A 12,383-nucleotide genomic window follows, 5' to 3' on the forward strand; every position below is an offset into this window, starting at 1 on the left:
ATGCCATTTGGCTTGAAGGGGGCAGCGCAAACCTTTCAGAGGCTGATGGACTCGGTGTTGCGTGACTTTGCTTTCGTGTTCGTTTATCTCGACGACACATTAGTGGCCAGTCCGTCAGCTGAAGAGCACCTGGCGCACCTGAAACAGGTTTTCCGTCGTCTGGACGAACTCGGCCTGATAGTCAACCCGGCCAAATGTCAGTTTGGACTGCCGGTGATTGACTTCTTGGGTCACCGCATTTCGCCGCAAGGCGCGGTCCCGTTGCCTTCTAAGGTGCAAGCGGTGGCGGAATTTCCCCGCCCAGTCTCTGTTAAGGCATTGCAGGAATTCTTAGGCATGGTGAATTTCTATAACCGTTTCCTCCCTCGCGCTGCCCACCTCCTTCAGCCACGTTACGAAGCCCTGCGGCTTAAGAAGGCTAACGACCCTGTCGACTGGACTCCCGAACGGGTCCAGGCCTTTGACGGAGCTAAGTGCGCCCTGGCTAACGCTGCCCTCCTCGCCCATCCCACACCCACGGCGTCCATAGCTTTAACAACCGATGCGTCTGACATAGCCGTGGGGGCTGTGGTTGAACAGCGTGTGGCGAATGCGTGGCAGCCACTCGCATTTTTTAGCCGCAAACTGCGAGATAGCGAGCGCAAGTACAGCGTTTTTGACCGGGAGTTGCTGGCACTGTACCTTGCAACCCGTCATTTCCGCTTCCTGCTGGAGGGTCGCTTATGCACGGCTTATGTGGATCATAAACCACTGACTTTCGCCATGGCCAAAGTGACTGAGCCGTGGTCTGCTCGTCAGCAGCGCCACCTAGCGGCCATCTCCGAGTTCACAACAGACATTCAGCATGTGGCCGGGAAGTCCAACCCTGTTTCTGATTGTCTGTCGCGTGTGCTTGTGTGTCCTGTGCACCTCGGTGTGGATTTCTCCGCTATGGCTGCCGACCAGCTCAGCGACCTGGACGTCCTTAGCCTTAGGTCAACGCGTACCGGTCTCAAGCTAGAGGATGCTGTGATGCAGGAAGGCAGTCCTGCCCTCCTCTGCGATGTCTCCACCGGCCGTCCCCGCCCCGTTGTTCCAGTGGCCTGGCGCCGTCGAGTTTTCGACTCGATTCACTCCCTCTCGCACCCTGGAGTTCGGGCGTCGGTGAAGTTGGTCGGTTCTAAGTTCGTCTGGCCTGGCCTCCGCAAGGACGTCAAGGGGTGGGCGGCTGCATGTGTGGCGTGCCAGCGCGCCAAGGTCCACCAGCACACTAAATCGCCCCTCGAACCGTTTCCGATCCCGGCCAGACGTTTCGACCACGTGCATGTGGACCTGGTGGGCCCTCTACCTTTTTCACAGGGTTTTACGCACCTGGTCACGATGGTAGATCGGACCACCTTGTGGCCAGAGGCTGTCCCTCTGTCCTCCACAACATCCGCGGACGTTGCACGCGCGTTTCTTTCCTCCTGGGTCGCCCGTTTCGGCCCTCCGTCAGATATCACTATTGTATTTAGAAATCACGTCAGGACACAGCGCTGTCGCTCGACACAACCTCTCCGTGGCATTCTTTATTTAGACTGACACAGCATCAAAGGCAGACCCGATCAAACAACCCAGAGCCCGCAGGCATCACCAATCGATCCCAGCACAATAGAACAGCACCAAATCAAATGCAGCACTGTCGATGTGTGCATACATAACATTTCCCCCCCCCCCGGCAGGATTTCAAACATGAAAGGTTGACACAAAGTCCTCTAGGTGGCCAGGGCGTAAACGTGTGCGAACAGGTCGCGGGGCGGCCTGAGGCTGGGCAGGCCGAGGTGGGGAGGGAGATGGCAGGGGAAGCTGAGGCCCAGAAATGTCTGGGGCCCGTGTAGGAGCTGCATGAAGCCCCGGGGCGTCTCGCCATGCTGAGGGAATGGCTATGGTTGTGTCACCAGCTGTGTGTGGCGGAGCTGACACCTTCCGTAGACGACTGGAGTGCCACCGAGTGCCATCGCTGAGGAGGTAAGTGGCTGGGCCCAGCTGACGGGTCACTTGGAGAGGAGATGACCAGTATGAAGCCATTTTATTGTCCCTGTGGGGCCTGCGGACCCTGACCCAGTCTGACACATTGATGTCTGGCACCCTGGTTCGTTTTGACTGGTCAAACCGTTGCTTCATCCGCGTCTGCTGACGAGTGACTGAGGCTCTGACCCCAGAGGGAGGTGCCTGAGGTGTGGAGGGGCGGAGCCTGTCAAGGGGCATGCACAGTTCCCGGCCTAGCATGAGAGAGGCTGGGGAGACGCCTGTGGTCGAGTGCTGTGTGGCCCGATAGTGTAGCAGAGTGTGACGGATGGCCTGCGTGAAAGAGCACCCTTGGGCCATGTGTGCTCTGAGGCCGTTCTTCAGTGACTGGTGAAAACGTTCAACGCCGCCATTGGCCTGGGGGTGGTAGTACGCAGTGCGTATATGACGGATGCCCTTGCTTTCGAGATAAGCAGTGAACTCAGCAGAGACCAGCTGAGGGCCGTTGTCAGTGGTGATGGCCTTTGGGAGGCCCCAGCGAGAGAAAAGAGAGTCCAGGAAGTCGATGATGATCTGTGAGGTCACAGTGCCGGAAGTGGTGAGTTCAGGCCATTTTGAGTGTAGATCGTAGGCGACCACCATGAAGCGTTGGTGGTGGGGAACTCCATGGATCTCACCACAAATGTCCAACTGCAGGTGTTCCCAGGGCTGAGAGGGCCAGGCGAGAGGTTGCAGGGGTGGGGGAGCCTGGTGGCCAGTCTTGCCACTCACAAGGCAGGCAGAACAGTCCTTCACCAGAGCCTCAATATCTCTGTCTATCCCCGGCCACCACACAAGGTCTCGGCAGCGCTGTTTCAGTTTCACAATGCCCAGGTGGCCTTCATGCGCCGTATTCAAAACACGTGCACGGAGAGCAGCTGGGACCACTGTGCAAAACCCACGTGCCACGCAGGTGTCGTTCCAGCAGGAGAGCTCCTGTCTGACTCGGGCGAACGCAGCCAGCTCCTCTGGGACCTTGTGAGGCCAGCCGTTCTGGATGTAGGTGCGGAGCTGGGAGAGGACAGGGTCCTGTTCGGAGGCTGCCCTCAGCTCCTGCAGAGAGACAGTGGCCTGGAGGGGTGTGTGTAGCATTTGGACAATGTCCTTTTCCACACAGTCAGTGTCCGTCTGTGGAGCTGGGGTGGAGACAGAGCGAGAGAGCAGGTCGGCGACAACATTGTCTCTGCCTGGGGTGAACTGCAGGCTGAAGTTGTACTGGCGGAGGCGGTCAGACCAGCGGTGCAGCCTCAGGGGTTTGTGGCCTGTCCCAGATGTGGACAGCAGCGCTGTCAGGGCCTGGTGATCTGTCCTGAGGGTGAAGGAGCGGCCATAGAGGTAGAGGTGCCACCTTTCACAAGCCCAGATACAGGCTAATGCCTCACGCTCACCCACGGAGTACCGCTGCTCGGTCAGGTTGAGGGCACGGGAGGCGAAGGCAATGGGCTTCTCCACACCGTTCTGGGTTTGAGACAGCACGGCCCCTATCGCTGTGGCTGATGCGTCACAGGTCACAAAGGTGGAGCTGGAGATGTTGAAGTGAGCCAACACTGGTGGTGAAGTCAGTTGAGTCTTGAGATCACGCACAGCGTCACTGCATGCCTTTGACCACACCCATGGCTCGTCCTTACGCAGCAGCTGGCGCAGGGGGGCTGTGGTCGCAGAGTACTGGGGAAGAAACCTCAGGTAGTAACTTGTCATACCCAGGAAGGAGGCGACCTGGGCGGCCGAGCTGGGCTCAGGGATGGCCTGAATGGCGTCCACGTTGGATTGTAGTGGAGTTACACCGCTCGCTGACAGCCGGAACCCCACGAAGTCGATGGCTGGCACAGAGAGGACACATTTCTCAGCATTGAGAGTTAGCTTGTGCTTGGACAGGGCTGCGAAGACCATGTTAAGGCGCTTGTCGTGGATTTCACTGGTGGGCCCGTGTACCACTATATCGTCCAGATAAATGGCCACGCCCAGTATGCCAGCCAGCACGGAGACCATGATTTTCTGGAAGCAGCTAGGGGCGGAGCTGAGACCGAAAGGCATCCTGGTGTAGCGAAACACTCCTGCATGTGTCACAAAGGCTGTGAGGTTTCGGCTGCTGGGGTGGAGGGGCACCTGTAAGTACCCCTGTCTGAGGTCGAGCTTGGAGAACACCTCAGAGCCATAGAACTGAGCAGTGAGTTCTTCTGAGGTGGGCAGTGGATACTTATCAGGGACCACTGCCTTATTTACTGCACGTAGATCGACGCAGACACGCAGGCCCCCCGACTTCTTCTTAGCCACCACGAGGTTTGAGACCCAAGGTGACGCGTCCACCGGTTCAATGATGCCAGCTTCCAGCAGTTGTTGCAGCTCGGCGGAGACCCCATCACGGAGAGCCAACGGGATGCGGCGCAGTGGTTGGATGACAGATTTCACAGCAGGGTTGAGGAGAGGTTGATGGGTGAAGGCGGAGAGGCAGCCCAGCCCCATAAACAGCGATGGCCACTTCTGCTGCCAAGGTGTGGCGACAGTCAGGATTGCTGCCCCCCTTGTGTCTAAGAGGGAGAACCCCAGAGCGGAGAACAGGTCCAGGCCCATCAGGTTGGCCCCACGGCGTGCCACATGAAAAACTGCATTAGGCACCAGCTTGGTTCCATAGCGGACAGTCAGTTGGAGAGAGCCAACCAGATCGATTTTGCAGTCACCATACCCACAGAGGACAGCTGAGGGTGCGGACAGTGGCAGTGAACCGAAAAATTGACTGTAGGTATCAACATTCAGGAGAGACACACTTGCACCGGTGTCCAACAGCAGGGGAATGCACACATCATTAATGTTGACTGTGCATGATTTGAATGACACTGGCGCAGAGCTCACCTTGTGAATGACGGCGGTTGAAGACTGGGGGGTGTGGCCCTCTGACCCAGCCGGGGAAGATCGACAGACGTTGGCAATGTGATTGTGCTTACCGCAGCTACGGCATGTCTGGCCACGGGCAGGGCAGTTCTGAGCCCTTGAAACATGAGACCGAGACCCACAGTTACCACAGGACTGTTGAGGGCGGGGCCGAGAACGCCGTCGTTGCAGTTGCAAGACGTCCCCAGTGGAGTCGGCGCCCGCCTCGCTCTGGCTGGGTTGCGTCCCGAGGGGCAGCCGTGAGTAGAGGGAGGAGTCGTTGGCAGCTTGACTGGAGGTGGCCACTTGCTGTGTATTTAGCATAGCAGCACACTCAGCTGCTCCCTCAACCTGTAGTGCGATGGTAATTGCTCTGGACAGCAGCAGATCATCTTTTTCCAGCAGGAGAGTCTCACGCACCTTTGCGTTGTTGGTGTGTTCGATTAGCTGGTCGCGAACCATCTCGTCCTGAAGCGGGCCAAACTTGCATGAGCTAGCTAGCCCTCGCAAATTAGCTACGTACTGCCGCACAGACTCACCAGGCAGTTGGTGTCGCTGACGGAATATAAATCGCCGAAGGAGGGCACTCTGTGGAGCAGCGAAATGGGTGCTCATAAGTCCCACAGCTTCGGCAAAGCTTGTGACGTTCCCCAGAGACCCGAGCACACGATGACCCTCTGCTCCCAAGCAGTGAAGCAACAGAGCCGTCTTCCTAGTCTGGCTCACGTCGTCGAGCCCTGAGGCGATGATGTAATTTTCAAAACTATGTAGCCAGCGAGTCCATGGTACCGGAGGCTCGCCAGGTAATGCCAGGAAGGGGGCAGGTGGTGGGAGGGAGATATCAGCCATCCTCGTCGCCAATATTGTATTTAGAAATCACGTCAGGACACAGCGCTGTCGCTCGACACAACCTCTCCGTGGCATTCTTTATTTAGACTGACACAGCATCAAAGGCAGACCCGATCAAACAACCCAGAGCCCGCAGGCATCACCAATCGATCCCAGCACAATAGAACAGCACCAAATCAAATGCAGCACTGTCGATGTGTGCATACATAACAATCACCTCAGACAGGGGCCCCCAGCTCGTGTCAGAGCTCTGGTCGGCACTTGCGCGATCCTTGGGTGTGCAAGTACACCGCACTACCGTGTACCACCCTTAGGCTAACGGCTTGTGTGAACGTTTTCACCGGTCGCTCAAGGCAGCGCTGTGCGCTGCGCTCTCGGATGGTAACTGGATGGATCGTTTACCTTGGATTATGCTCGGGTTGCGTTCGGCTCCTAAGGAGGACCTCGACGCTTCGCCCGCTGAGCTGGTGCTCGGTCAGCCGCTCCGCGTCCCTGGGGAATTTTTGCCTGGGAGTTCCGCTCCTCGACCCCGTCCGGCCGTTTATCCTTTTTTGTCCGACAGCACTCGGGTTCCAGGCCCCGTTCACCACTGTTTTCCGCGGTCGTCCGTGCCTGCGGAGCTCATGTCGGCTCGTTTTGTTTTTGTACGGCATGATGCTCACCGCTCGCCCCTCCAACCCCCATACGATGGCCCATTTCGGGTTCTTGAGACGGGTCCTAAGGGTTTTGTGCTGGATATGGGTGGGCGTAGGGAGCGTGTCACGCTTGATAGGCTTAAACCGGCGCACAGGGTGGCAGGCGAAGTTGTGTTTCCGGCCCAGGTTCCCCGTCGGGGTCGCCCTCCTTCCAGGACCCCGGCAGTGTCTTCACGGGTTCAGCGTTCTGCTTCTCAGCCGGCATTGGACTGTGTTTCACCTACTGTTTCGGCTGAGGGACGGCGCAGCCGTTATGGCAGGCTGCTTACTGCAGTGAGAAACTGATTTTCTTTCCAGGAGTCCCTTCTGGGTGTTCGGGGGGGGGGGGCTGTGTGGCGGACACTGGGGGCTATGCCTGTCACCCAGCAGGGCTGTGGGCTGGGGGCGTGGTTTGCGTTCCCGGGCTCGCTGGTGCAGGGTTGTTCCTGCTGTAGTTTGGTTTTTGGAGTTGAGGAATGAACATCAAACTCGCCTTCGTCTCCTGTGTTTTTCCTCATCTTGCCACAACATTTTTTTCACTTAATTATTTAAACATATCCGCCAAAGCCAAAAAAAAACACCACTCAAAGACGTGTTTCCAATTTTGAACATTAGCTGATTATATTTGCATGTCTAACTAAGCTGCTGAACACATAATGAAAGAATTAGCAGTCGGGATCGGGGGGGGGGGTGGCTTTGGAGATCATCTTGTCCTTGGCACGAGCAAGACCACCTAACCCCCCCCCACACACACACACACACACACACAAACACACACACAGTGTTGTACTTGAACGCATTGAACGTGCGCATGTTTTTGGTGAACCGTGAACTGAACCAATCCGTGTGCAACTAATGAACGTGAACCTGAGCGTCGTGTTTTACGGCCCCCGACATGCTGGCATGGCTCGTGCAGCTGGCAATTCAGACGCTGTTTCCGGTATATTTGAAGGAGTTTTATGAACAAATCAGAACAGATTCCGGGGGATCACGTGATGCGCCGATCTGAGCGGACGTAAAAATCTCGCCTCCCCGCTGGATTGCTGCAAATTTCCTTTTTGCCAGCGAAAAGCCGCCCAGGGTGCACATTACACCAACAATGTCAGTAGAAAACTTTCTCACGCATCGCGGATCAAATAAGAAGATAAATGGACGTAAAAAGGGAGGTAAAAGGCAATACTACCCATCCATCATCGTAACGGCTTATCCTGCTCTCAGGGTCGCGGGAGCCTATTCCAGCAGTCATTGGGCGGCAGGCGGAGAGACACCCTGGACAGGCCGCCAGGCCATCACAGGGCAGATACACATTTATTTCCAGGGACATTTTAGTACAGCCAATTCACCTGACTTACATGTTTTTGGACAGTGGGAGGAAACCGGAGCCCCTGGAGGAAACCCACGCAGACCATGCAAATTCCACACAGAGGACGACCTGGGACGACCCAAGGTTGGACTACCCCGGGGCTCGAACCCAGGACCTTCTTTCTGTGAAGCGACTGCGCTAACCAGTGCGCCACCGTGCCGCCCCTAATACTACCCCTACTAGCCAAATCAATGAGCTTAGGTCGGAGGGTGACGCAACGGACGCTGACAACGAAGCGCTGGCTACAAAGTGCATACCGAGGCAAATTAATTGTGGAGAGTTTTACCAGGGGTGTAGCACAACATTCTGGGCCCTATAGAGGAATTATTTGTTATCAAATTCTGGGGATGCGCGCACAGCTTGGCTGCAGGAAGAACGTTACTCGATTGTTGATTACCGTCTAGTTTTAAAATGTTTTCCCCAACTAACACAGCTTGTCACCCAGTGGTAAGACCAGTTATGCTACGAAATTAACCTTGGTGAATGGGATACGTCTTGGGAGATCCACATGCTTTAGGCGCAGGTCAGTGGATTAATGACGAGACAAAATGGCCCTGTCTTCAGTGGCCAAATATTCACGAATATCTCATCGACACACCAAGTCTTTATTCCCGGGAGAACTTGAAAGCGTACACATCTCTGGGTGCATACAACTGTTACTAGCGGTCATGTCCAGGCTATATTTCATGATTATGTAGAGGGTGGGAAAACAGCCTCTATTGAAACTTAAATAAAAACGCCCCCCCCCCTTATTTTATTTTTTGTAAATCTAAAACATGTAAATCGCCAGCTCCTTTATAAATAGTCTTCTTTCTATACGTCAATTCATTTAAATGTTATCGTCTGGTGACAGCAGGTGTCACTGTAATACCGGGTACAGTAGGGAAACACCCAACTCAAGCCGTGTTGGTTACGTCAGGGGCAGAATAAATATGGCGCTTGAGTTTATAGCGCACTACCAGAAATGGCCTTATGGGATATTTCCTTTCACCACAAACTTCTCAGCAAACACCCCCATCGAAACACAACAGACGACAAACATTTGAACTTACCTGAAAAGATTTATGCCACATTTGTCCCGTTCAGTCAAGATGCCATGTGCAAGTCCACTTGCCACACGGTTCACGTAAGCAATGGAATGACGTTTCCTTTTACTCCCACATATGCTCATCGCCTGCTTTTGGATCTAGTAAATAAATGTACTAGAGTTTACTCGATTCATTTACATTCAGTTTATACTGTAGTGTTTCATTATTTGAATGAATATAGTATATTTCAGTTTTGTTTTACTTAAAAGTATTGCTTCATGTTATGAGGGTCAAGAACAATTTATAGACTTCTTCATTCTACCTTTTGTATCTAATTTACGATCGGTCATTCAAGATAATAACCATGTTCTTAATAAACTTGCTAATACCCACTTTCGCCGTGGGAAGATTGCGGCGCGGACTCACGTTTTCAGCAGCCTCACCCAGTACTGATTATGCAGTGGCTTTGTCCATGTCTACGTCTAAGTTTGTGTCATCATATGACATTTTTATTTTGATCGTCGATTTCGCTTGGCTAGGAGAGTTGGATTTGGATCGGCTGAGAGAGCTTGGTCTGCTGCATCATGTGTGCTCGAGGAGGAGGCAAGCGGGGCAGGCTAAGCTAACTGCTAGCCAACGGCCCTGTCCGAGAGTAAACACCGAGGCGGTCTGGCGGCGGCCTCGCCTAGCGTCAAATGTGATGGGGTTTTTTGTCTACGTATGCATTTGTGTCATCGTGTGGAGTGTGGGGGAGGTGTGTCGAAATGTCAGGCTGGAGAGTTACCACTGGATCGACTGAGGGAGCCTGGTCTGCAACATTCGATGAGCCCAAGGACCACAGCTCTGCCCGGAGCTGTGCCTCAACAGGAAACATCGAGGGCAGTCTGACACGACGCGGAAGTGAGACAGGTTAAGCTAACTGCTAGCTCATGCTGGCGTTCGTTCTCTGAACTGTGGATTTTTTGGACTGTGTTGTACTGGGTGGACTGTGTTGTTGGCTGTTTTTGCTTTGTTCTCTCTGTTTTTGTATGTTTTTGGTGGTGTTTTTAGAGGTTTTTGGATATGTGTTTTTGTATTTTGTGTTGCACTGCTGTGGGCTGGGGGAAACTTCGTTTCTTTTGTGTGCGTATTAGTACATTAAATGAAATGACAAATAAATTGTTCCCGATTCCTGAATATAGATGAGGTCACACCCTGGTTCCTGGTCACGGTGAATTTGAAACCTTATATACCAGCATAGTCCACAAAGAAATAATACAAGCACTATCATTATCTGAATAGACGCCCCACAGGAAGAATACCACCTTCACAGGTGCAGAGGACAGCTTCATCTTGCCTTCAATATGCCGTAGGTCATGGACAATGATTGGCAGGTATCATGCTTGAAGAGGCCATATTTGATATTACTAAATTCTGCATCAACGCTGACAGAACTTGCTGTAAGGTTTTCACTTTTAAAGTGAGACATCATTATGTCTGTCCAAATAGGCAGGTAGCAGGCCATTTGTGTGATATTAGGGGCAAGCTCAGGGAGAGAGCTTAAATTGTCCCGATCACCATCATCCACTGCAAGCTTTTTGCTGTCATGATGGATCTCCATCACCCAATGCTTCAGATCTGTTTGGCGCATGAACAGCTTCTTTGATATTGATCTCTTCCATGTCATTGCCTTTTATGGATGGAAGTGGCACACATCCTTCTGAAATTATTTTCTTGAGTTGCATCTTGCAAGTCTCAGAGGTTACTGGCATGCCTTTGTCATCATTCCTCTCAGATTCACTAAAGGAATCAACGACAATTTAATGTATATCAGCTCCTTTGCACTGATTGTATACATTGTGCCATGCACCTGAGGTAAAAGTCCCTCACTCGATTGCCCTTTTTCCAGAGACAGTTCCACTGACTAATCAATGGAACTGACTAATCAGTTCCACTGACTAATCACTCATCCTCAACCTCCGGGTTGAGGAGGAGTTGTTTCCTCAAGTAAAGGAGTTCAATTATCTTGGGGTCTTGTTCACAAGTGAGGCTAAGATGGAGCGGGAGATTGACAGGCGGATTGGTGTAGCATCAGCAGTAATACGGACATTGTACCGGACCGTTGAGGTGACGAGGAAGCTGAGCCGGAAGGCAAAAGTCTCAATTTACCAGTCAATCTCCGTTCCAACCCTGAGCTATGGTGAGATCGCGGATACAAGTGGTTGAAATGAGTTTCCTCCGTAGGGTGTCTCGGCTCAGCCTTATAGATAGGGTGAGGAGCTCGAACATCCGGAGGGAGCTCAGAATTGAGTCGCTGCTCCTTCGCGTCGAAAGGAGCCAGTTGAGGTGGTTCGGGCATCTGATTAGGATGCCTCCTGGAAGCCTTCCTTTGGAGGTTTACCGGACACGGTCAACTGGGAGGAGACCCCAGGGTAGACCCAGAACTCGGTGGAGGGACTACATGTCCAATCTGGCCTGGGAACGCCTTGGGATCCCCCAGGAGGAACTGGAGGGCGTTGCTGGGGAGAGGGACGTCTGAAGTGCCTAGCTTGCTGCCACCGCGACCCGACCCCGGAGAAGCGGCTGAAGATGAATAAATGAATGAATATATACAGTGCCTCTGGAAAGTATTCACACCCCTTCACTTTCCCCACATTTTGTTATGTTACAGCCTTATTCCAAAATGGATTAAATTCCTTTTTTCCCTCATCAATCTACACACAATACCCCATAATGACAAAGTGAAAAAGGTTTTGTAGAAATTTTTGCAAATTTATTAAAAATAAAAAACTGAAATATTGCATGTACATAAGTATTCACACCCTTTGCTATGACACTCAAAATTGAGCTCAGGTTCATCCTGTTTCCACTGATCATCCTTGAGATGTTTCTACATCTTGATTGGAGTCCACCTGTAGTAAATTCAATAGATTGGACATGATTTGGAAAGGCACACACCTGTCTAGAAAGGTCCCACTGTTGACAGTGCATGTCAGAGCAGAAACCAAGCCATGGAGTCAAAGGAATTGTCTGTGGACCTCCGAGACAGGATTGTATCGAGGCACAGATCTGGGGAAGGGCACAAAAAAAATGTCTACAGCTTTGGAGGTCCCGAAGAGCACAGTGGTCTCTATCATTCGTAAATGGAAGAAGTTTGGGTCCACCAGGACTCTTCGTAGAGCTGTCCGCCCAGCCAAACTGAGCAATCAGGGGAGAAGGGCCTTGGTCAGGGAGGTGACCAAGAAGTCGATGGTCACTCTGACAGAGCTCCAGCATTCCTCCGTGGAGATGGGAGAACCTTCCAGAAGGATAACCGTCTCTGCAGCACTCCACCAATCAGGCCTTTATGGTAGAGTGGCCAGACGGAAGCCTATGCTCAGTAAAAGGCACATGACAGCCCGCTTGGAGTTTGCCAGAAAACACCTAAAGGACTCTCAGACCTTGAGAAACAAGATTCTCTGGTCTGATGAAACCAAGATTGAACTCTTTGGCCTGAATGCCAAACGTCACGTCTGGAGGAAACCAGGCACCGCTCATCACCTTGCTAATACCATCCCTACAGTGAAGCATGGTGGTGGCAGCATCATGCAGTGGGGA

At 52.8% G+C, this 12,383-nt stretch overlaps 1 protein-coding gene across 1 annotated transcript in view; it reads right to left on the reverse strand.

Moving 5' to 3' along the window:
• Positions 1-12,383, reverse strand: part of LOC130119767 (uncharacterized) — a 63,401-nt gene that overhangs the window by 23,058 nt on the left and 27,960 nt on the right. The window contains exon 3 of the mRNA XM_056288369.1: positions 7,960-8,021. Within this exon, the coding sequence (XP_056144344.1) occupies positions 7,960-8,021 (62 nt within the window). The remainder of the gene's footprint in view (positions 1-7,959; positions 8,022-12,383) is intronic.

This window comes from Lampris incognitus, chromosome 10 (assembly GCF_029633865.1).
Source record: "Lampris incognitus isolate fLamInc1 chromosome 10, fLamInc1.hap2, whole genome shotgun sequence".
NCBI classification, from domain to species: domain Eukaryota; kingdom Metazoa; phylum Chordata; class Actinopteri; order Lampriformes; family Lampridae; genus Lampris; species Lampris incognitus.